The sequence below is a fragment of the Coprinopsis cinerea genome (genome assembly GCF_000182895.1).
Source record: "Coprinopsis cinerea okayama7#130 chromosome 3 map unlocalized cont3.3, whole genome shotgun sequence".
Lineage (NCBI taxonomy): Eukaryota > Fungi > Basidiomycota > Agaricomycetes > Agaricales > Psathyrellaceae > Coprinopsis > Coprinopsis cinerea.
Window position 1 is genome coordinate 3,406,541 of NW_003307542.1, and position 23,841 is coordinate 3,430,381.

General features: G+C 52.1%; 10 protein-coding genes across 10 annotated transcripts; 5 read left to right on the top strand and 5 right to left on the bottom strand.

The window, feature by feature from the left end:
• Positions 1-41: 41 nt before the first annotated feature.
• CC1G_11803 (hypothetical protein) lies at positions 42-1,901 on the bottom strand (the record flags this gene model as incomplete). Its single annotated transcript, XM_001830914.2, has 4 exons — positions 42-359; positions 423-782; positions 848-1,210; positions 1,260-1,901. The coding sequence occupies 4 exons, from the start codon at positions 1,899-1,901 to the stop codon at positions 42-44; spliced, it is 1,683 nt and encodes a 560-aa protein (XP_001830966.2).
• A 655-nt stretch (positions 1,902-2,556) lies between these two features.
• CC1G_11804 (phosphoribosylformylglycinamidine synthase) lies at positions 2,557-6,651 on the top strand (the record flags this gene model as incomplete). Its single annotated transcript, XM_001830915.2, has 1 exon — positions 2,557-6,651. One exon carries the CDS (start codon positions 2,557-2,559, stop codon positions 6,649-6,651), a length of 4,095 nt encoding a protein of 1,364 aa, XP_001830967.2.
• A 3,848-nt stretch (positions 6,652-10,499) lies between these two features.
• On the top strand, positions 10,500-12,049 carry CC1G_11805 (hypothetical protein). Its single transcript, XM_001830916.2, has 5 exons — positions 10,500-10,543; positions 10,599-10,813; positions 10,872-11,402; positions 11,464-11,670; positions 11,734-12,049. Coding segments are annotated over exons 1-5 (1,071 nt in total). The 5' UTR covers positions 10,500-10,542; the 3' UTR covers positions 11,851-12,049.
• A 62-nt stretch (positions 12,050-12,111) lies between these two features.
• On the top strand, positions 12,112-13,651 carry CC1G_11806 (hypothetical protein; the record flags this gene model as incomplete). Its single annotated transcript, XM_001830917.1, has 2 exons — positions 12,112-12,279; positions 12,404-13,651. The coding sequence occupies 2 exons, from the start codon at positions 12,112-12,114 to the stop codon at positions 13,649-13,651; spliced, it is 1,416 nt and encodes a 471-aa protein (XP_001830969.1).
• A 33-nt stretch (positions 13,652-13,684) lies between these two features.
• CC1G_11807 (hypothetical protein) lies at positions 13,685-14,878 on the bottom strand. Its single transcript, XM_001830918.2, has 3 exons — positions 14,663-14,878; positions 14,454-14,612; positions 13,685-14,405 (listed from the first exon to the last, which is right to left on the bottom strand). Exons 1-3 carry the CDS (start codon positions 14,828-14,830, stop codon positions 13,767-13,769), a joined length of 966 nt encoding a protein of 321 aa, XP_001830970.1. The 5' UTR covers positions 14,831-14,878; the 3' UTR covers positions 13,685-13,766.
• A 621-nt stretch (positions 14,879-15,499) lies between these two features.
• On the bottom strand, positions 15,500-16,198 carry CC1G_11808 (hypothetical protein; the record flags this gene model as incomplete). Its single annotated transcript, XM_001830919.1, has 1 exon — positions 15,500-16,198. The coding sequence occupies one exon, from the start codon at positions 16,196-16,198 to the stop codon at positions 15,500-15,502; it is 699 nt and encodes a 232-aa protein (XP_001830971.1).
• Positions 16,199-16,737: 539 nt separating this feature from the next.
• On the bottom strand, positions 16,738-18,477 carry CC1G_11809 (hypothetical protein; the record flags this gene model as incomplete). The annotated part of the gene is made up of 5 exons (XM_001830920.2): positions 16,738-17,064; positions 17,122-17,448; positions 17,526-17,793; positions 17,855-17,871; positions 17,932-18,477. The coding sequence occupies 5 exons, from the start codon at positions 18,475-18,477 to the stop codon at positions 16,738-16,740; spliced, it is 1,485 nt and encodes a 494-aa protein (XP_001830972.2).
• An 855-nt stretch (positions 18,478-19,332) lies between these two features.
• Positions 19,333-20,020, top strand: CC1G_11810 (hypothetical protein; the record flags this gene model as incomplete). Its single annotated transcript, XM_001830921.2, has 3 exons — positions 19,333-19,469; positions 19,522-19,594; positions 19,688-20,020. The coding sequence occupies 3 exons, from the start codon at positions 19,333-19,335 to the stop codon at positions 20,018-20,020; spliced, it is 543 nt and encodes a 180-aa protein (XP_001830973.2).
• A 1,333-nt stretch (positions 20,021-21,353) lies between these two features.
• Positions 21,354-22,163, bottom strand: CC1G_11811 (hypothetical protein; the record flags this gene model as incomplete). The annotated part of the gene is made up of 2 exons (XM_001830922.2): positions 21,354-21,889; positions 22,085-22,163. The coding sequence occupies 2 exons, from the start codon at positions 22,161-22,163 to the stop codon at positions 21,354-21,356; spliced, it is 615 nt and encodes a 204-aa protein (XP_001830974.2).
• A 168-nt stretch (positions 22,164-22,331) lies between these two features.
• Positions 22,332-23,663, top strand: CC1G_11812 (hypothetical protein; the record flags this gene model as incomplete). The annotated part of the gene is made up of 4 exons (XM_001830923.2): positions 22,332-22,485; positions 22,543-22,736; positions 22,796-22,889; positions 22,950-23,663. The coding sequence occupies exons 1-4, from the start codon at positions 22,378-22,380 to the stop codon at positions 23,661-23,663; spliced, it is 1,110 nt and encodes a 369-aa protein (XP_001830975.2). The 5' UTR covers positions 22,332-22,377.
• Between the last annotated feature and the right edge of the window lie 178 nt (positions 23,664-23,841).

Sequence of the window (23,841 nt, forward strand, 5' to 3'; positions counted from 1 at the left end):
CTTCGATTATGCTTGCACTCGAGGACATACGACAAGAAGCTTTAAAGGAGTCTTGGCCTGGTAAGAGGAAACGCTTGATCTTCCTGCCCCAACACCATACCATGCCCAATGGTCATATCTGCACCGATATCGTCACTCATTCCCTCTCGACGGATCCGTGCGATCAAGTACCGAGGCTCCTCTTCATTGTTGAAATTCCCAAATACCTCCAGCGTCGGACAGGCCCTAGCTGTTTTCATCGCCAACGATCTGAATTGCTCTTTCTCTCCGTCTTTCATTTCTACGATCGGCCCTGGAATGTATGGAACGAAGAGCGCCTTGAGATGCTCGAAATTGGAGAGACCGCGCATAAAACGCCGCTGGATGAGATAGAAGCACATGTAAACCTGAGATTAAGTGGAAGCACGGTGTGGACGACTTACGTGGTTGGCCATGTTCAAGTCTGGCCCTTTCAGAGCGAGTTCTTCAAGATTCGGCGCGCCGCGTACGATAGAATGCAGATACCCGTCCGTCATGGACTTGAAGTACCTGCTCTTCCCAAACTTGTCGGCTTCTTTGAACTCTCCATCGGCGGTCTCGTACCAATGCGCACCCTCCAGTACCCTGAAGTTTCCGCTATATCCCGACGCTTGCTCGATCAATAGGCTTTTGAGTTTGGGAATGCCGGATGGCAGAACGTATCGCAAGAGGTAGGGAACTTGGGCATTGAAGCTTGCCAAGATTTCGAGTTTGAGGAGGCGGTGGAGGATGGGAGCAAGGTTTCGGACGTTAATGAACGAGGCCTGGCGTGTAAGGGTGGTCAGTGTCGCTGTATTGAATCCAGAGTTATAGCCGTTCTGAGTCATACCCTGAGTATCTTTAGCTTTGGCAGAAGGTCTCCAGTCACTCCAGCGGAATCGAGGAACCATGCTATTTCTTGTCGATTAACGAGACTGATGCTGTGGAGGTTTTGATGCCTTTGCCAGAATTCCATCATTTTTGAGCGGTCGTTCAGGACCCATCCTGTTAACCCGAGCGATTCGAGGCATGGAAAGGTCAGGTCCAAAAATCCGTCGAAGGTGACTTCAGTTGCGAGCATGGTGAGCGTAACGTTCAGGGTTCGCAATCGCCCAGATAGGACGGAGACACTGCGCCTCAGCCGCTCCACACCATCATCGTCAAAGTGCGGCGAGCTTAAGCTCACTGTGAAGCAAGTGACATTAGGAAATGCCTATCAATGATAAGCGACAGTTGGATAAAATGGGACCGGCGATGCGTACCTGCAGCTCGAAGATCCCAGACTGGTTGAGATAGCCGTCGTCGGTGTCACGAATTCCAGTAACGGCAATGTTTTTCAGCTGCGGACAGAACCTCTGCAACGATTTCCAGAAACCATTTCTGAATTCTCCAAATCCCTCGAAGTCAGTGTAGATCCCAGTCTCGGGATCTGTCTCCTCATACCACGAGTACAGGAGCAGGTGTACCTCCAAGGTAGACAGATTTGGGATGTTTCCGCTGTGTATCAGCTTTTGCAGGGTGCGGACTACATCTAGTCGAGCATGATCCAACCTGACCTCCCTAGAAAGGGCGGTGGTGAGGTGTATACCACGCACGAAGCGTCCCAAGTTCGCATCGTCAATCAATCTCCCCAGGACGCATAGGGTGTCTTCTTCGTTCTTTAGGATAAGATGTGAATGGAGGAGAGGGTATGCTATGCCATAGAGCCTGTGGTTTGTCGATGCCAGGGAGAGCAGGGTCGAAGGCACCGCGTAGAGTGGGAGGTGAGCAGCGATGTTGAGGAATAGCTCTGGTGGGAGGTCGGACAGATGCATTGGACAGTGTACAGGCAGGTGAAGGAAGAGTTTGATTGAATGGTCCCAGATATATACAATTTGAGCGCCCATCTTGCACAGCGTAGACATACCTGGTCAATCAATCAGATGTACACAATCAGACGCACATAGGAAGCAGAAAGGCACCCACACGATTGTCTGGTCCGTGCGCTTGGCGGACTTTGCACTGACAGTCGCGTGACCTCGGTGTTCTCATAAATAGAACACAACGCGTCGTTCAAGTCCCCCCACTTCTTTTCTTCCTTTTCCCTCAATGTCTCTCCCTCTCCGCTACTTTGAGTTCGTTTTCGTCCTGTGAAAGCCCGTAACATAGTCCAATCATTATCCACAAATCCGGCAGAACAGCGCAGGCCGATTCTTGGGGCCAATCTCTGCCAGTTTTCTGGTGGGAGGTCCATGAGGTTCCTTGCAGCCATCAGCCTAGGGGACAGCAAAATTCCTTGTATGATATATCTTTTCATGAGCTAGATCAAGCGCCTCTTTGTTCTGGTACTGGTCTTGCCCTTGGCCCTTAAAGCTTAACCAATAGACGCCCAAAGCCGAAACGGACGCCAAGGCGATAAGATCACCAAATGACTCGGAGATAAGATTAGATTACCGAAGTTTTCTAGACGCCAATCTGATTTTGCCCCTCTCTTCTTTACAGCCCACTATCTGTTCAAAGAATTAGCGGTAAGTGAACCAAGCTCATTCTCTTTTGACTATTCTAACAAAATCATAGAAAATGCTTGTGCTGGCGGGCAGTTCGTCGGTGTCGGAACCACGACGCCAAGCTCTCCTCGCCGCCATCCAAAAGACCTGTCCGCAGGTCACCTCGATCGACGGACTATGGCTTCACATCGTCAAGGCCCTTGACCAATCCAAGGAAGACGAGCTCAAGGATGCTTCATCGGCACATCGACAGACGCTGGACAAGCTCCTGACGTACGGCGACGACATCTCGCTCCCAGGATCACGGGAAGCCATCGCTAACGGCACCACCACCGACGGTGTCGTCCTCTACATCCTTCCACGACCTGGTTCGATTTCTCCGTGGTCCAGCAAGGCTACCGATATCGCCAAACTATGCAACCTCGAGAACCACGTCGAGCGTTTGGAGAGAGGCAATGCGTTCGTCATCCGGGGAGCAGGAATCGACGTCGCCTCGTTTGCGCACCTTATTCACGATAGGATGACCCAGGTTATCGAGACAACCATCCCCGACGAATCGGCCCTTTTCGCCCATGGAGAACCCAAACCCCTGCGCACGGTCGATCTTGTCAAGGAAGGCGAAGTCGACGCCTCCAAAGCCACCGCCAAACTCGTCGAGTCGAACCAGGAGCTCGGCCTCGCCCTAGCAGCAGACGAAATCGCCTACCTCATCAACGCCTACGTCTCCAGCAACCGCAACCCCACCGACGCCGAACTCTTTATGTTCGCCCAAGTCAACTCGGAGCACTGTCGTCACAAGATTTTCAACGCTTCGTGGACCATCGACGGGGAGACCATGCCCAACTCGCTCTTTTCCATGATCAGGAACACCGAGAAGGTCGTCGAGGGCAAAGGAACCATCTCTGCTTATTCCGACAACGCAGCTGTTCTCGAAGGTCACCCTGCGCCTCGATTCGCTCCCACTCCTTCCAACCTCTACCAGTCCCACGTCGAGGAAAACCCCATCCTCATCAAGGTCGAGACTCACAACCATCCCACCGCCGTCTCCCCTTACCCTGGTGCTGCTACCGGCTCCGGTGGAGAGATCCGTGACGAAGGTGCTACAGGCCGCGGCTCCAAGCCCAAAGCCGGCCTCGCTGGTTTTACCACCTCCAACCTCCTCATCCCCGGCTTCGAGCAGCCCTGGGAGACAGACTTTGGCCGCCCCGACCACATCGCCAGCGCCTTCGACATCATGATTGAAGCTCCCCTCGGTGCCAGCGCATTCAATAACGAGTTTGGTCGCCCTGCCCTGACGGGCTACTTCCGCACCTTCTCGGAGGAGGTCGATGGCAAGGTTCGCGGCTACCACAAGCCCATCATGATCGCTGGTGGATACGGCAACGTTCGACCCAAGTTTGCACTCAAGAAAAAGATCCAGGTTGGATCCAAGCTTGTCGTGTTGGGTGGACCTGGGATGTTGATCGGTTTGGGTGGAGGCGCTGCGTCGTCCCAGATTTCGGGTGCTTCGTCGGCCGAACTCGACTTTGCGTCGGTCCAGCGTGACAATGCTGAGATGCAGAGGAGGTGTCAGCAGGTCATCGATGCTTGCGTTGCGTTGGACGATGAGTCTCCGATCCAGAGCATCCACGACGTTGGTGCGGGTGGTTTGTCGAATGCTCTTCCTGAGTTGGTTCATGATGCTGGTCTCGGTGCCATTTTCGAGATCCGCGATGTCTTGGTCGCTGATTCGTCCATGAGCCCCATGGAGATCTGGTGTAATGAATCCCAGGAGCGCTACGTCCTCGCCATCGACGCCGACAAGGTCGAACTCTTCGAACGCATCGCCAAGCGTGAACGATGCCCATTCGCCATCGTCGGTGTTGCGACCGAGAAGGAGGAGTTGGTGGTTACCGATAGGTTGTTGGGCAACGAGGTTATCAGGTTGGAGATGTCGACGTTGTTTGGCAAGCCTCCTAGGATGTCGAGGAAGGATGTGACGAAGAACATCGAGGGCACGCCTTTCGATTCCTCCTTGGCCAAGTTCTACCCCAACACCTCTACCCTCGAGGAACGACTCGCTCTTGCGGCCGACCGCGTTCTCCACCTCCCCTCTGTCGGCTCCAAGTCCTTCCTCATCACCATCGGCGACCGAACCATTACTGGCCTCGTGACCCGCGACCAAATGGTCGGCCCCTACCAAGTCCCCGTCGCTGATGTCGCCGTCACCCGCTCCTCTTACGGCTTCGATGTTATCTACGGTGAGGCCATGGCCATGGGCGAACGTACCCCTCTCGCTATCCTCAACGCAGCTGCCTCGGCACGCATGGCCGTCGGTGAAGCCCTCACCAACCTCGTCGCCTCCACCTTTGGCGACGACCTCTCCCGCATCAAGCTCTCCGCCAACTGGATGTCTGCTGCCTCGAAGGAGGGCGAGGGCTCCAAGCTCTACGAAGCTGTCAAGGCTGTCGGAATGGAGTTGTGCCCTCAACTCGGGATTGGTATCCCCGTCGGCAAGGATTCGATGTCGATGTCGATGAAGTGGCAGGATAGCAAGCGGGGTGGGGAGGTCGAGGTGACGTCCCCTCTTTCCCTTATCGTCACTGCGTTCGCGCCTGTGGAGAATGTGAGGACGACTTGGACGCCCCAGCTCAAGACGCGTGCGCGTGATGGGATTGAAGAAGCGACGTCGCTTGTGTTCTTTGATCTTGCGCATGGGAAGCAGAGGTTGGGAGGGTCGGCGTTGGCGCAGGTGTTTAAGGAGGTTGGGGAGAGGAGTGATGTGCCTGATGTGGAGAATCCGGAGACGCTCAAGGCGTTCTTGAAAGGGTGCCAGCATATCAAGGCTGCGCTGGACGAGGACTTTGTTCTGGCGTACCACGATCGCTCGGATGGTGGTTTGTTCACCACTATTGCGGAGATGTGCTTTGCGGGACGTGTTGGAGTGGAGGTTTCGTTGGATGCTATCGCTGGAGCGAAGGCTGATCCCGTTCGTGTGCTGTTCAACGAGGAGTTGGGAGCCGTTGTCCAGGTTCGCTCGTCTCAAGTCCAGATGTTGGTTTCGGCGTTCAACAATGTCGGGTTCCCCTCAACTTCGATCCATGTTATCGGTACCGTCGAGTCTCCCCTGCGCGACGCCGACACTCTCTCCATCATCCACAACGGTTCGATCCTCTACTCGGCTGCGATTGGTGACCTGCAGAAGAGCTGGTCGGAGACGTCGTACAAGATGCAGTCTCTTCGCGACAACCCTAAATCCGCAGACGAGGAATGGTGTCTGATCGACGACAAGAACCACCAAGGTCTCTCGTACAACCTGACGTTCTCCCCTCTCTCCTCGATCATCCCCGTCGCCAACCCCCTCGTTCGACCCAAGGTTGCGGTTTTGCGGGAGCAGGGTGTGAACGGGCAGATCGAGATGGCTTGGGCGTTCAGTGCGGCCGGGTTCGACGCTGTCGATGTGCACATGAGCGATATCCTCTCTGGGTCGGTCTCGCTCTCCCAGTTCCGCGGTCTCGTTGCTTGCGGTGGGTTCTCGTATGGTGATGTCCTCGGTGCTGGTAAAGGCTGGGCCAACTCTGTCCTCCTCCACTCCAAGGCCCGTGCGGAATTTGAGGCGTTCTTTAAGCGCCCGACGACGTTTGCGTTGGGTGTGTGCAATGGTTGCCAGTTCCTGTCTAACCTGAGGGAGATTGTGGGAGGTGGAGCTGCGGAGGTGTGGCCAGAGTTTAAACCGAATAGGAGTGAGAGGTTTGAAGGGCGGGTGTGTATGGTTGAGGTGGTTGATTCGGAAGTGACGCGCAACTCTGTGTTTTTGAGTGAGATGGTTGGGTCGCGGTTGCCTATCGCCGTCGCACATGGGGAAGGATACGCTTCCTTCTCTTCACCCACTACCCTCTCTACCCTTCAGGCTCAAGGCCAACTGGCACTCCGCTACGTCGACTCGCAAGGCCAGCCTACCACCCACTACCCGCTCAATCCGAATGGAAGTCCTGGAGGAGTGACGGGTGTGCAGACGCTTGATGGACGGGTGTTGGTTATGATGCCGCATCCGGAGAGGGTTGTTACGTTGGAGAGTAATAGTTGGTATTCGGGTGAGGTGAAGAGGGAGTGGAAGGGTGTTGGGCCTTGGTTTAGGTTTTTCCAGAGTGCGAGGAGGTGGTGTGAGAGGGTTCCGGAGGAGGCGTAGGGGTGGTTTTTTTTAACAGAGGGGTCGTAAGGGGTGTTTACTGACGTGTTATGTAGGTCAATCGGAAAGTAGGAAAAGGATAGGTATTTGTCGTTTTTGTATTATCATTATCGGTAACGTGTGTACACCTGGTACAGTATGTAGGGATTTTTTTGAACGATTGGATAGAGGATGTGAATGTGGAATTCTCGAAGAATATCTCATGCTGGAAGGTGGCCGTTCGAGTCCCGCGTATTTGCGATCGGATTTCTCCCGAAAGTTTGGCTGTAACAAGGTGAGAGGCAACATTGTTCCTCCGCCACCATATCTGATGAAAATGGATCTCATGCGGCGGTGGGGCTGGCGTGATATTTATTGGATATGTTGGGATAGAGATTGGGTCATATGGAGCATCCGGGGATGGCCTGGGAGCGATATGAGAATAGACGTTGGCCGCCAGAGAGGCAGACTCCAAAGCGTCAAACCATGCTCGAAAGTTCCTGCGTCCCGTAAGGGTAGGGATGGATTCCGTGCTCGGGAGATCTTCCGTCCATAAAAAAGACGCAAGGAAGGGATTAGGGTGGAGATATGGGTGATGAAGAGCGTGAGGTTGCGGATCCCGGCCAGCTACCGGTTGCTGAATGGGAGGAAGGAAATACTGCTGTTGATGATGAAAAAGCGGATAGGAACACCGGGCTGGGCGGGGATTTTGATGAAGTGGTGGGATAGGGACCGCTGAATGCATCACAGGCACTGTATGTGGTGCGAGATTTGGTGAAATGGGTTTACCTATGTCGAAATTGCTGCGGACACCAATCGCTAGGTTGAAACCTAGAGTTGATTTCGTGCGACTGCGGAGCATTATGTAGTGTGACCGACCATCCCAGACGCAGCAGTATCGAAAAAAGGTTGTGATGGCGGACAAGGATAAACAGGGTTAACATAAGGATGATATAGATGATATGGCAATGTAGGAAAACAAGGTAAAGAGCCGTGGATCGGGGAAATTTCGGATACTTGTGTGAAACCACCCATAGGCGGAGGAATATTGGGACCAAAAAAATGAAGTAGAGTGACACCATCGGTAACACCACCCCGTAACAGTGTAAAGGAGGCGGCGAATTTTGTGGTAGAGGCATATTGGCAGACTGTGGCGCCATTTCCTGCCAGTAAAAATCATCAACTCGCGGGGCTGCCGACCCATAACCAGATACTAAAGAATGAGACTGGTGGTCATTTGAGCCAACTGGAGTGGATATAAAAGATGGGTTCATTATATACGAACAGAGAAAGAAAAAACGGGTCGAATGGATTTGAAGATGGAGTCGGTTTTGAAACACAAAAAAGGTACTGCGCCCGAATTTCGAAATGATAGGCGCACCAAAACTGTTTCCGACAAGCACTTCTTTCGCGACGGTAATATGTCTTTTCGCTCTGGAGTCCTGAAAGGATTCTAGGTCGGTCGATCTTGCTGTGCGTCAGCGTTTGACTCGGTGGCAGTGTGCTATTTGCCGGGGCTCATAATAACCTGTCGGCCGAACACACTAGGGAAGAAGACTCAGAATCTGTAAAGCAGAGACTCATATTGAGAATATACCTAGAAGACGAAGACTATAGGTACGTATAGGTAACTATAGAGACAGAAAAGAAACAAGGGAACACACCTCAGAGTCTGTAAAGCAGAGACTGAGGGGAAAAGACGAGCGCGAGCGAAATCGCGTATCAAGAACCGTGAGACAAAAGAAGCAGTCGGAGCGGAAGGCAGACAGGATGGAGTGAGACGAGAAGGTGGTATCGTTCGATCGGTATTCTACGATCCTGGGAACAGCCTCCGAAAGGAGCCTGTACGGCGGCGACGCTGATGCGGTCGGCTCGCCTAGAGTCTTCGAGTCCCCCTTGAGGCCTGCAATCACTAGGTAATTAGAGAATTAGTGGTATACCAGACCCCCCAATCAACATTGTACGCGATGCTCTTGCTGATGGTGACTTGAGCGGCGGTGTGCTGTGCCAGCACACTTCCAATCTTCTTAGGGAAGCGGCGTCCTTTGACTTACTTTTCTGCAGTTTCGGTTAGTGCTTTACTTCAATGCTACGAAGATTCAAGAAAAGTGGAGTGCAACGGGAGCAACTCGCGCGTCGGCGGTCCCCATCAATCCATCATCTTGTACCCCGAGACTCCAGCTCCCAATGCACTCCCATACGTGTTGCTGAGGTCAATCGCAATATGTCTGAGCAATGTTACTGAGCCACCAAACAGTGTGACAGCGATATCCCACCAGCTAGTGTCCGGGATTTTCTAATGAGAACGACGTCCCCAGGACCCTCCCCAAGCTTACCTTGGGTTTACCATCTGGAAATGCCGGTACGGGGTCGCATATCCCCTCATATTCTCTCAGTGCACGGAGGCCACCCCGCCGCCTCTCCTCGCCCAGCCCGAATTGATTGGTGATGCCCGACGTTTGCCAAGCTAGTGCCTCATCGTATAATACCGATCGAAGTATGACTCAGACGAGAAGATATCGAGGGCACTTGCGGGAATGTATACTCCTTGTACCCCTGACTCCTGAGGGAACATGTCGCATGGTCAAGGCTGGTTACGAGAGGGTTCTCAATTATACTGCTTCCAAGCTGTCCATGTTGCTCAGCAAGTAATGTGGCTGACAGAGCCAACCCTGTCTGTAGGATGGCGATTCGTGTATACTGACCCCGAAGTAATATACCAAACACATACGTTAACGGACAATAGCCTTTGTTTTTGCAGCTCATGTGTGTGGATGAAGGGAAGTACTGTTCATGCCCATACCTCGCTCTACATTTGCCCGTGCCTGAGTGCTTACTTCCAAGTGAGGGTTGTGATTGGCCGACTCGGAGTGTGCTGCATTGAGAAAACGGCGAAATGTGCATCTTCCGACGTAGCCTTTCAAGTGCAATTATAAGCCTCATTCGCAAAGGAAAGCTCCTTTGCCTATGGGAAATTCCGAGCGACGAACTGGCATTCCTTTAACAATACTTGTGACAACACTCGAATGACCGGATCGTATCATTCGCGGTCGCGGTTCAGGTAAAAGCACTAAACTCAGGGCGGGGGTTCTGTTGACGATGGAATCGCGCTGGTAACATCTCATTCCGAGCGCCTGTCCCGTGAGGGAATATCGCCAATGGTCTCCGGTGTGAGAATGTGTGTCAGTTTCACTATGCCGCCTAGCATCGGTCTTTAATTTAAGGGCACTCTACGAGCACTATGCTCTCCATCTGTATGTAAGTACGACAAAAATGTTCCCACAATGTTCATTAATGTGACTGACAAACTTTTCCTTGCTGTCCTTCCATTGAGCCGTCAATTGGAGGTCCTTCGTGTGTGATTCGCTCCCTACACCTCCTATCTGCCCTTTTCTAACTGAAATTTTTGAAATGATTATACGAGGCCTTTTCCAAGTCACCACTCTTTCCGAAGTATGTTTGAAATAGGAATTAAACTTGGCGAAGCTGTTTTCCGAAGTGCGAGTCGGAGGTTTGATAGAGCGGCACGAAAAATTGTGCTCAGTGAGGTCCGAAGTAGTTTTCTCGATTAAGCTCCGCTTCCATGAATGGCGAATGTCTTTCATCGTGTGGGAGTGGTACTTAGAGTGTGATTGTGTCCCGAAACTGTTCATGTGTGAAGGTCCAGTAAGCTCGACCACGAGTGTTCTGATCCAAAGTCTCGGTTAAGGCGCACATGTGAAGGCCGACCACCTACTCCCCCGAGTCAGTATATGCTTCGAGTTCGTAACCAATGAGCATCCTTTTCGAGCTGAAGTCCTTCGCCCCTAACCCCTAACCAATATCATATAAAGACTTGAGCAACGGAAGAAAGGTATCCTCAGGTCAGCGCCTCTTGAACCAGCTTAAAGGAGTCACAAGGGATATTCACTAAGTGACTTTTTTCTATGCCTGGAGTTCCTTCACGCTTACAAACACGCTTTCGCCAGTGTCTCAAGCAGGGATCACACCTATCTCCGAGCGTGAAACACGCGGCTCTCCCCCTACTAACTATATTCTCCCGGAATACGTTCACTTCAAAAATCCACAGGGACGATACCTGAAAAGCACTGCGAACAAGATCGGATGGTACGGCCTCAAATGGGACCCCACTGTTCCCGACATCGACTGTCGTTTCAGGGTCCAACATATCCCTGAAGAACCGGTAAAACCCACAGGCTTCACCTACTAAAAGCAGGGCGCCCTAACTGACAGCTCGACAGGGGAACTTCTACGTCCTGGGAAGGGCCGGCGATAAATATCGCTTCTCAGTCTCCATGTACAAGACTAGTGGAAGCACCAAGTACTACGACTGCGATGTTTCCAGCATCCCTGTCAATGTAGTCCCTCCTTCCTATGTCTGGCGTCTCGTGGCTGTCGGTGGAAACGACATCTACCTCGTTTCCGACAATACCTACGATCGCCCTATCATCTTCATGAGCAACTATGACAACCAGCGCTACAGGCTTTGGGACCACAACAATGACTCATGGCTCGACGTCGTCCGCTCTACCACGTACGCCGGGGATTCCAACAGGATCACCGTCGAGCGTGCCGCCCTGCGAACCGATATTTACGACGTCAACTACAATATCGACGCCGGCAAGGTCATTGATCTCACGCCTACCATCGCCGTCGAAAAGGTGTTGGAGAACAGGACCGGTGCCGATGCCAGCCAGTCCGTCGCGTATACCTATACGAAGAGCGAGGAAGGCAACTGGAATAACGTCCTTGGCATCGAACTCGGACAAACGGTCAGATTTCTGTCTGAGGTGGTTTATGCAATTGACAGACTGACGATATCATTTTCCATAGTTCACTTTCAAGGCTGGCATCCCTTTCATTGCCCAGGGAGAGGCCGAGATCTCCATCTCGGAAGCCTACGAGCGTCAATGGGGTGGCTCGACGATTGAGTCGAACGAAGTGCAGACCTCCACCACCGTCACCGTTCCTGCCCACACCACCGTCAGGCTCACCGTATTGATCTACAAGAGTCAACTCGATATTCCGTTCACTTACACGGTCCGTTCACCCTCACTCCTTGAGATTCTCAGACTCGGATCTAATTCTTTCCTTCGCGAATAGGAGAGGATCACCAACTTTGATGGAACTGTCACTGAGATTAAGAACAAGGAGGGAATGTACCACAATGTCCAGTTCATCAAGGACCATGCGACCAGCGAAGTCATCGGGCGTATCTGATCCAGATTCTGCGTGGTGGCTGGGCGTTGAACGTTGAATATTGAATACCAACCCGTCCCACCCCAACCTCTGACTCGGGGATAGCGATTCATGACCATGGTTTCGTATCTCAGCCGTACAAAATACAAAATAGCGGACAATAACCTGTACCATCATCGTCGTTCGTAGTCAAATTGCTCTTGCCTTCCAACTAGCACCGGCGAATGTTTGTTTAATTCTTGTGTCCCAAACACAGCCAAGCAAAATGTAAGCACAGTGTCGATGGTTTGGGCCTCGACGATCGACGTGCCGCACCTCTCGTCTGAGAACGAACCTGCCCTCCACGTCGACACCATCCCCGCGAGTTCAGCAGCCAAGAACAGAGCTGGCTCCGTGTGTCGAAAGTGGCGGCAGGTTATCACCAATTCTCCAGAATTATGGGACACCCTGGTGTGTTGGAATAGCGATGTTATGGATCCGCGAGTCATATCCGCACACTTAGACAGATATGTCCACCGCTCCCACCAGAAGAACCTACGAGACAAACTCATAGGATCTGAGCTCCAAAACACAGAAGACTTTCCTGATTACCCCGATATCCCTCTCACATGCAGATGAGGACATCTGGACCTCGAGACGCCGGTGGACGAGTGTCGAGTTCCACTACCAGCATTTCATCTCCCTCTGCCTGCTGGGAATATTCGGAGGACTTCCTAACCTCTGCGAATTGGTGATCACTGCGGACGATCCGTTTCCGCGGGACCAGCCGTCGATTGGGGGAGTCCCAGACATCGTTATCCAGGGTGTACCCAAGTTGACCCATCTCAGGATCATCGGCGGAATAGCGCCCTGTGTACCAGGCAGGGCCATCCTCCGCCAGGTCCCCCACCTCCACATCCTCGCGCCCATCTCCTTGCAGCCTCTTCTGGAACTTCTCTTCGCCATCTCAATCGATGGGAAGCTGGAGTCACTCGTCATCGAGGAATATGGTGAAGGGGGCCGAAGAGGATTCATGTTAGATTGTCCAGAAGGCCAAGCCCTCCCCACTGAGGGCACCCTCGACCTGAAGGACATGACCCATCTCTCAATTGGAACAATTGTCCTCGCGTTAATGGGGCAGTCAGACGGCGAATTTTGTCCCAAATTGGCCTCGCTGGAGGTGGACTCATTCACGGTCTTCGACTTGCCAGATGGCTCTTCACATATCGAACAATGCTCCATCGAGGACATTGCCGGTTGGCTCACGGATCTAGCTTCAAGCGGGGTCGCCCATCAACTTGTGCACCTGAAGCTCACCAACATCGAGTCGTTGGATTCTGTGCTTCCTTCGCTATCCGTCACAAAAAATCTGCAAACACTGGAGCTGTCCGTATATCATTATCCCAATCCCGATCCCGACGAAGGCGAGGCCAACGCAAAGGCGGTACAGGGCCAAAGATTGCTGACCGGACTGATGCATACCGATAGCGATGACAAGATCCTCCCGAACCTGACCAAGCTGACCCTTGGGTTAAGCAACCTTTGTGGCCCCGATTCCAGCCTAAACCTCGACTTCGACGCCCTGTGTCGCATGTGCAGGTCACGCTTGGAAGTCGAGGCATCCAGTGGCGCAGCCAACGCGACGCTCTCCCAAGTTCGTATTGTCGACCCAACAATACCTTCGGATGACTCTCGAAGATCCCTCAACGAATTGAAGAAGTTCGCAAAGGACAGAGGACACAGAGACTTCCATATCTGGTTCGAGGGTGTTACACTAACCGACTGGGAGAAAACGACCGCGTACACCCTACCCGGGTGGTTTTCGTGGCCATCCCTGGAATAGAGGCTGCGATAGTGCATAGGGGCCTAGTGTCCAAGGTTTGGATTGGAATTAGAAGTAATCATGTAACATAGCAGTCGTATCAGTACAGACAAGCGAATCGTCGAATCCTACTCACTCAGAACCTCGAGAACCGTATCAACCCCACCATGACGATGAACAGGAGTAACACCACCAGTATAATCCCGATTGTCAACCACGTTGTGCTGCCTGTCGTCTTATTCAGTAACGCCAACCTCCCCTTCTCCTTCTGCATCACATCGTAGTTCTGCTCCAACTTCTCCCCAGCCATTTCAATAACCGCCTTGTCCTTTTCGAGGTTCGACGAGAAGTGGATCGCGTTCCGCTTGAGCTGGGCGGCCATAGACTCAAGCTGGCTAGATAGCTCTTCTTGAAGAGAGGTGTGGCCCTGGGCTTGGAATGCCTTCCGGTTCGTGAATGACCCAGAAGCGTGGATGGGAAGTGCGGATGATGTAGCGGTAGACCGCGCGCCTGAGAAGGTTGGTTCGTATGGCGGTGGTGAGATAATGTCACCCAGGCCAGCCGAAGGAAGGTTGTCAAGGTCGGACGGGGACAGTAGAAGGTTGTCAGCAGGTTGTTTGACCTCTGGGGCGGCAGGTTGAGACGAGGTTGACGCCACGGGCTCCTCGTCCGTCTGTGGCTGGACAGCAGGCTCCTCAACCGGTACCGGAATAGGCTCAGGCTTGGGAAGTCGAGCCAGAATTGACGGCGGTCGCTGGGGTCGCTCAGTGTGTTTCTGAAGCAAGTCAGAACCGTTCAAATGACCTGGTTTCAAGCGCCTTACCTGGACTTGATCTTTCAGGAACTCCTCGACGCGGTCCAGCCGAATCTTGACATCGTTCAGTTCGTGTATCCGTCGGTTTCTCTCAGTGCCATAAGGATCCTCCACATCAAGGTCGTATGAATCCACATTCTGCACTAGTTTTCGTGCGTATTTCACTTTCTATGGATATGATAAGAACTCAGTTCATTATTAAAAGACTGTGTTCATACCTGAAGGTCCTTCTGTGCCTTCAACCGTATCTGAACCTTGCTCGACCCAACACCACGGTCGGCCCCCAAATCCCATTCTCTATCATCCTGTACACTCTTCTCCAACCGCCTCAGGAGTCTGTGTAGGTTTACGACATCGTGGTGGGGTTCTGAGGAATAAGAAACCATCTTCAAGACCGACCGACTTTTGAAGAATAAAGGGGGAATAAATAAATGGTATGCCGCCGCTTGGGTGTGTGCTGAAGCGCAGGATCGGAGTGACGTTGACCGCACGTTGCTGTTGTCTTGGGCCATTGATGCCAAACAATGCTCTCATCACCCAGCGCCAGGGCGTCTATTTCAAAGTTGAGTTTCATGACTTGAGTGGCCTGCGTAACACTTGTATCTGAGCCAAGATGGCTCCTTTTTCAACGTCTATAATTATCTTCCTCTACTCACAATAAGTATATAGAGTACACATTAGGGAAATACGAAATTGAAGACATTCTAGGTCGGAACTCTAAATTTGAAGACCAAACTTGTCACTTGCATCTACCTTGCCAAACCCTGTACAGGGGGGAAAGGGCTAGGGAGTACACTTTCTCCATTGCTATTATACAATCACCATCCGTCGCACTGGAAGCCGTTAGGGAATCTACGAGTTTGTCGGCCAGGGACGCCGTATACGACCAAGTGTTCCTCTCGTTCGCTGAACACGGTACCGAATGGGAAAGGCAGGAAGAATTCATCAGTAGACGGGCGGATTGAGCATTATCAAGGGGTGAGTCCTCGAAAGCGGGGACCGGTTCTTCTACTTGGGGTTGAGCATGAGTGGTGCTGGGGCCGGCCTTGCCGGGGCTAGAATCGGGGGCACTTCCTGGCCTTGGGCCGAGTAGGAGCTTGAGCCTTCTTAGCATTTACCGCCTTTCGTTTCTCAGCGTAGCGAGGTGTGTCGTGTGTCTTGCGATGAGCCAGATACTCTTCTTTGTCTGTCGACGCAAAGCGACACCCACGTACGACGCAAGTGTACTTCACTCCCGATCGCAGCTTTCGAGGTGTGGAGATGTCGACAGGTTCGACCTTGCCGACATCGTATTTGGCCTCGGCGGGACCATCGGGAGCCCACTCCCAGCCATTGTGAGTGCGGCTGCTCAAGTGCTTTTCCTTGTTCTTGTAACTTCCCTTGCACTTGTCGCACCAGAAGGGGAGGTTGACTTTCTCGGCCCTTTCCCAAGTCGTGAAGCTGACGAAGGAGCCGCCAGCATCGGCCAGAGAGCTAAGGCTTCCAGAATTGTCAGTGAGCGAGTCTTGGGTGAAGTCAACCTCGGTACGAGCATCGTCGGTATCGTCAGAGGAAGATTGTTCGGAGTGGGCTGAGTTGTATGCGTAGTGTGGATTCAAAGCGTAGCTCGCCCCCGACGCGCTAGACCCAGTTGAAGCAGTTGGTGGCACAATGACTTTGACAATTTCGTCGCTTCCGGGGATGAAAGCGGGGGTACGGTCCGTGGTCTCCCAGGAGCCGGTAGATCCAGAAGAGCTGCGAGAGAAGCTGGCCATTTTATGTTACGATAGACGGGTTTGTTTAGAGAGGTTGCGATTGGCTGGATTGGTTGGATACGCTGCAAAGGTTCGTCAAGTTATTCCAGCTCTAGACGTTGGAATGAGTTGACGAGGATGGGGAATGTGTATCCAGCAGCATCCCTCATGACACCCTTTTATACTTCCGGGAGAGAAGGTTGACGCCACCAGCCCTTTGAGAGATGAAATTCGGCGCATTGACAGACACTCAGGCCTGTCCGTCGACGGGGAGGGCTCAATGGACAAGGAAAAGCGCTGGACGCCTGCGCTTTGACACCATTGTCCACTACCCCGCGCTTTGCAAATTGCCGCTGGTCGCCAACTTTGAAACGTAAGCAAGGCGGATCCGAGTCAACACTGCGAACAATACTAGTAGGCACCCTTGATCCGGCCCTACCACACACTCGGAAACGCTTGACGAGGACACAAGGACAATCAAAGCGCAGACACGGGAATGGATGGGAATTACTTGGCAGAAGCTACGAAAATGAAAACCTAATCCACATATCGTACAAGTCCTACAAACGTGTAACGTATAGGTTAGACTGCCTCCTCGGGAAGGCTCGATCTTCATCTCCAATGATCAGCCCTCTGCTTCGACCCATCCTGATAGTAGAGACACTGCCGTCCTCATTCCTTGAGATATACGCCGTCGGGAAGCCTCCATAAGCAGGCGCGCAAAGAGAGCCGACCTGTGTCAACGAGCGACACACATCGGCCATTTTCCGAACTTGGGACTCGAGGAACCCCTCCTGATAGTCATTACTCTCGAGCTTCCATTTAGCGTCGTAGAAAAAGAAGCGCTCCAAATTCTTGAGGTGAGCGAGGTCTGGTGCAATGATGTCCTGTTGCCAGCGGGAGGTTAGCCCGCGGTGCGAGTTTTTTCAGCTTGGTGAACTTACGCAATTTATGGCGATCAAACTGTGGACTCGTATAGCCAGCTCCTCGAGGTTCGGAGCGAGGTATACAAGGGTCTTCACCAGGTCGTATACGAAAGTCCTCTCCAAAGGGTTACGGTTCTCGAACCCCAACGCAGCGGCAGCTTCGAGGGTTTGATTCTCCGCATCCACAACGAGGAATTGGCTTTGAATAATGCTCAAGCTTCTCAAGCAAGGGAAATCCAAAGTCAGAATCTGGGAAAGGATGGTCGGAACGCGGGGGCTCTGCACTGTGAGACGCTCCAGTCGGCGAACGATAGTGGGAATATTGAGGAGATCAAAGGGCTGGGCCTTCAGTCAACATTCAATGAATTTAACGGATTAGCTCGAGTACTCCTGAAGAATGGACGATGGATAGTAGGACACACCTCGAGATACTTCAGGTTCGGAAGGAGCCCTTCGATGGCGCCAGCCTCCTTTGAAAACCGATGCTGTGTCGCTACATTCTCCCACTTCCAGCCATAATGGCGAACGTGAACTCGCTCGAGCGTCGGATGTGCCTTCCAGAATTCTGTGGCTTTCTCTGTGTTGGAGAGCACGAATCCGGCGAACATTACGCGTTCCAAGCAGGGGAATTGGATCTCCAAGTATCCATCCATCGGTAGGGTATCAGCCTGCGCGTCGGATGGCTCCAGACTTAACTCGAGGGTGCGTAGCTGACTTGCCAATGACGATACTGTCCTGACAAGACTCCAACGTGAGGCTAGTGAGATTCTAGAAGACACGGCGCGTAAGTGACCACTTCTACTGCTCTGGAGAAGGATGACGACGAACCTGCACCTCGAATATACCAGACTCTTTGATGAAAGAGGTCCCATGCTCCGACCAGTCGTCCATAGATCTGAGCGTCAGACTGGTGAGCTGAGGACAGCTCCGCTCCAAGGCTCGCCAAAAGGACGTTGGAAATTGACCATATTGTCTAGGGTGTAGTGTCCCGGATGCATCCTGATGCCACGAGGACCCCACCGGGTTCAGTTCGAGCTTTTGGAGGATGGGAAGAGCGCCAGTCTCGACGAGTCGTTCGAGAGCGCTCAAGACGTCCAACGATTCTGGATCCAGCCGGGTCTGCGCTGAGAGCTCAGAAACGATGTAGATCCCTTGTACGCTCGCTCCCTTTCCCCTGTCCTGAAGAATAGTTTGGATGGCTGTTCGAGCATCGCGCTCGTTCCTGAGTATAAGGCGGGACCATAAGAGAGGGAGGATGATGTTTGAGAGTGCGCGTCCAGATAATGCGAGGGAGTAGAATGTTGCAGGGATTTCATAGATCGGAAAGTATTCTGAGATGTGAAGGAATATTTCTGGCGGGACAGAGATGATCATTGGTCAACCTAAAGAGGCTCTGAAGCTGGCGAGAATCGATGAGTGCGTAGCTGAATGATCGATCTTGGGAAGAAACAACGTGTCTGCTGGGTGGACATCTTGATGCACACAAGGGACAAACAAAGAGTGTGGACCCAGGAACATTATGAACCTCCAAAGTTCTCCAACTCACGATCGTCGAATGTGGATGCCAAGCTTCTCGACAGCCATGACCAGATTAGACGCCCGAAGGCATGATTCTCTCAACCTTGAGGACTTGATGACTCGAGATAGGCGGCCTAGCACTTTGTCATGAGGCGGCTGCCCACATTAATGTGGGGAGAGACGTTGAGCTCAGTCTACCTGTCGCTTCGACTTCGATGCTGTGGGAGTACTGCGCATATACCCTAGCTCCCCCAATTCTGCCACCTCTCCTACCTGTTCCTAGTTAACTGAGATTGCCAACATAATCTTCACAATAGGTGGGGGGAGAAGGCTCTCCTGCCTCTGCCGTCGTCACCGTCGATAGGACCAAATCATGCGCACACAGGCTCTTTAAGCGCCCAGGAAGACTGGCCCCGTGGGCACAATTTAAGTTCAACTTCCGCATTCACACGACTTATAGATGTCGACGACATGCTGTATACACATCTGATAACGTGGCCGCCTATCCACAGCACCCATCGATACGCTCTTCGCCCCACATCCCATATGTCTTGCTCCCAAGATACAGTCTTTGTTCAGGCAAGTTGCTCCAAGTATGATACTTGCAGCTTGTAACTAATCACGACGTTATAACGAAGGTAGAAGGCAGGGTCTATGAGGCATCACGAAGGCAGGCTTAGGCAGCTCAGCACACTTTCGTTTCGCGCTCTGATGTTCTCTACCGGTCATCAGGACCTCGAAAGGCTGCACAAAGTTGCAGAGGGTACCGAATGGGACCCTATCGTGATTGAGGGGACCAGCATCGACTTTGATCGACTCCTTGCAGTGTTGAATCCAATGTCCAGGAGGTTGGTTGATTATTTAAGGTTCATTTATTGGATATCTCATGACCATTGCTAGATGTGACTGGCTCCCTGGCGATCCCTTGCCGTACCAAGGAGGAGTGGACGAGTATCCTCAGGTTATCGACCAAGTGGGAGATGAATAGAGTGAGTAACCCTTGTAGCCCAGGGCTTCTATATGGAAAGATTAACCAGTACTTCTCGTCATAATTCGTCGCCGCCAGATCAAGGAGCTAGCCATGAAACACCTCGAGGCGATGAACTTACCTCCGATTGAGAAATTCAAACTGGGGGTGGAGTATTGTGTGCCAGGCTGGTACGGTGACGCCTTGTCGCAGCTTGTCTCTGAGAATCTGTTTGACAAAGATCGAGAGTTTTGGGAGATAGACAAGATCTTTAACGCAGATTGGGAAACCGCAGCATTGGCGCTTTGGGTTCGGGGCAGGGCGATGCAATCGTTATTCGAACAAGAGGAGATGGTCAGAACTCGTGGTGTAACAGCTGCGACTACCTTCGTGGCAGATAGGGCGACGAGAGAACTCGAGAATCTTGCATGAACGATCCCGCAAGTCTGAACCTCTTCTTTGAGCGCCCATGAGAGCGGGATCAAACGGCTTCCGGATTCCGGTTTGGCGCCCTGAACCACGCGGTGCAGGCCTGTTGCTCCCTTCTTTGTAGCGTACGTCATTGCTGTACATATGTTCGTTAGTTCTTCCCAGTCAGAACAAACCCATACATACTGTTAATCGGGCTCAAATTCATTGATCAACTCCATAACACACTTCTATTCGATTGGCTTTCTTTCTGTCTACCCTTCAAGTTACTAAATTCTAAAGCTCTAGCCTCGACGTCCTCCAAAAAAACTCGGCATCCGAAATCAAGTCTTCCGATCTTTCAAACACTGGCATGTCTCCTCCCAGCGCATCGCTGACCTCAAGGCCTGGGGAAGCCCGACTCGGACACCTGGAAGAAGATCGCGGTCGAATCGTTGTGTCAGAGTCGACATCATTTTCCGATAAGTGCGAGTGTTTTAGAGACTCATCGTGCGCTTTGAATGACCTTAGGTTTCTAGCCTTACGAGAGTTGAAAGGACGGCGGGGTCTACCGGTTTCTTGGGACCTACGACGGGACTCTGAGAGAACCAAGCGACGAAGTTGGATTCGACGAGCCCTCATTTCCCGCCACCGGCGAATGATCCCAGTCCCAGAGGCGTTATCTTCTACATCTGCATCGTATTCAAAGTCGGCTTTTGCGACCCTCCGAGTGGGTGGCAGTGAAGGGACGCAGATAGCGAGTGGTTGGTTAAAGAAAGGGTGACTGTCCATGCTGGTGTTCCCTCTGTGCCTTCACTTTCAGTGGGGATTGGTGGGATTATCGAGCGTGCCCCGAAAGTATTGTATACTAGTATATATATGTGTGTTTATATGTAGCAAGTGTCCAAGCCAACACTGTATTAAATTCGTTGATCAAGGCGCCTCGACGGTCGAGCAGTGTGAGGGTCAAAGCCAAGGTCCGGGAATGGTAATGTCATAGGATTTGAGCGGTCCTAGCATCAAGATGCCAAAGAGCTTCGATGGTTGTCACTGAGATGTAGTTCGTGACGAAATGCTGACGTTCAGTCCGAAGGCGAACGATGTCAACAGATCACCTTTCCACCTGAACTCCAGGGAATCAGACTAGGTCGTGCCAAGTTTATGGTTTTACTCTTAGGTCTAGATAGTAGACACCGAGCTGTTTGAAGAGACGGCATATCCATATTCATATTCATATTCTTAGGCATAGGCATAGACATATAAAGAGAGCGCATCAACTAAAAGGGAACGCATAGAAGTGATCCAAGCAAGAATATCACAACAAAACACATCGAAAACCCCTTCCCATCCTCACCCTTTAGAAATCCACCCTGCTTACACTCGCCGCAAAGTCCTCATCTGAGATCAGGTCCTCACGAGATCGAGCTACAGGGCCGGCGCGGACTGTCTCGTCAGATGCAGCTGATGAAGAACCGGAGCTTGAACCGGAGGAAGAAGAACTCGAGGAGGAATCAGAGTCTTCGGAATCATCCGAGTCAGAGTCAGAGTCGGAATCGGAATCGGAATCGGAATCAGGTCCATTGTCAGAGACTGGTCGACGAATAGTGCCAGTCTGACCAAGAACATGGTGACCTTGAAGTATACGTCTCATAAACCAAGCTTGAATTATAGCAGACGAGTCGGAATCATCGCCGTCACCATCCTCCCTAAGGTGGGTATTACCGTAACCAGGGTCCGAGTCCTCGTCAGAAACATAGTCCTCGCCTGCGACGATGACATTATTTTCATCGTCCTCCCCTTCTCGAGCCTCATTATCTAGCACAGGAGTCTCGATGATGCCCCCACCGGTGCGGTGGGTGTACCATTGGGCGATAAGGTCGTCGCGGTCAGACTCTGACATTCGGTCAATGTTTTCTGTAGGCTGGGATAGGTTGGGCAGACGCTTTCAAAAAAGATTGGAGAGGATTGGCGAGACTTGGGACCTTGAACGTGTCTATCTTTGTCGTCTTATATAGGCCCGGGCGTTCTGCGTCAACGCGACAGGGAGGTGTCAAAGCGCGACAGTCGGGACAATGGAGGCATGGAAACCGTCTTTGAGCCCGCAGGGGGTAATCTCTAGCGTGACAATGGACACAGCCCGCTCGATGTGTTCCCTCGCCTGCCCCATGCCTTCTGAATTTCCGTGACTATTATCGTAGGTCGCGAAGCGACGGACCGCACGTACTCAGGGGCCACTTCTCCAAATTCAAACCCCATCAGTTACAAATAGGGATAAACTCGCGGTCTGCAGCAGCAACATTGATCGAATGTTCATTCCACTACTCTATCATCAGTTCTAACATCGACCACCATCGAGGCTACATAAACATCTCAGCCATAGGATGGACTCTGAAATAGACCAGAACAGGGACGCAATTACGAAGCCGGAGTCCAGCTCGGAGGCTGTGACTCGTCACAAAACTTTCTATTGCGAAAATGTCATTTTCAAGGTTGGCTTCGAGGATCCCTGTTTGTTGAAGCCTTACTAACAGAACTGGTGCCTTTAGGTTGAGAACACTCTCTTTCAAGTACCAAGGTACAAATTTGAGACTTTGTCTCCAGTGTTTGCGAACATGTTCGACATGCCTTCATCGGATAACCCAGCAGTGGTGGTTGAGGGTCGGAGTGATGAGACCCCAATCGTACTCGAAGGGTATACGGCAGTCGACTTTGAGAGGTTACTCTCACTTCTCTATCCAAGGTACGTCTGCTTCTGTCGGCACAGTACGTTCTGTTCTTTCTGACTCGGACGTGGCACAGCGGAGACCATGTGTCTGGAGACCCGGTCGCTCTAACCAGCAAGGCGGAATGGCTCAGCGTTCTGAAACTCGCAACAGTCTGGGATATGGCCAAGGTAAGTGCAGAAACGCACATTCTATGAGCGTTCAATTGGGTAAACTCGAACTCTGTTCAGATAAGAGAGATCGCCATTGGGAAACTGACCCTCTTGACGATGACACCGACAGAGAAGATTCGTCTAGGGAGACAGTACCGTGTGTCTTCGTGGTTCGTCAATGGTATGAAAGAACTCGCAACGACGCTCGCGAAGGCGCCAGCTGTCTCTGTGGATACCATCGCAGCTGATATAGGATGGGAATCCGCCGCGAGAATCATGACCATCGTTAGCAACCACAAGACTGCGGAGATGGCCAGGGAGAAGATCATCCCTTCGTCTGGCGAAGTCAAGTTGCGGTTGAACAATGTCTACTGCCAACGAGAAGTATGCTCCATCAACGAAGGCAAACGTAGGGTGTGTCCTCTAAACCACAGCCGCTTGTCCCTTTCGGGATCATCCAGGCGTCCATTCCGGCCCATTGGATCGACTTTTGATCCACGCGACGCTGTTTTCACCGACGAGGAGGATTACTTTACTCAAAATGATGATGATTCGGAGGAATTCGATATCGGTGGACCATTGGGTCAGTCGTCTCGCAGAAGGCATCCCCTCAGTGGAGTCGGAGGCTCGCTCTCGTTAGCTTCGACTCTGAGCGGGGGGTCACAGTCGCGAGGAAACTGCTCTATCGACTGGTCTCTCCTCAAGACGCAAGTGACGGAGGCCTCATCGCGCGATGTTCCTGCGGACACAATTAGGAAGGCATTCGAGGAGGAGATTAAATCTTTACATTGAACAGCGTGACGATGTACCAGCTGATTTTTTATCTGATCTTACGTTCCTAGGTTGTTTGTGTCGGATGGTGAAATTGTCCAGTTAACCAAGTGTCCTCCGAGGAGTACTGGAGAATGGGTTAGCGCGCTAGATCTCGCCACAGCATGGGAGATGAATCTGGATTCTGGACACTACGCGA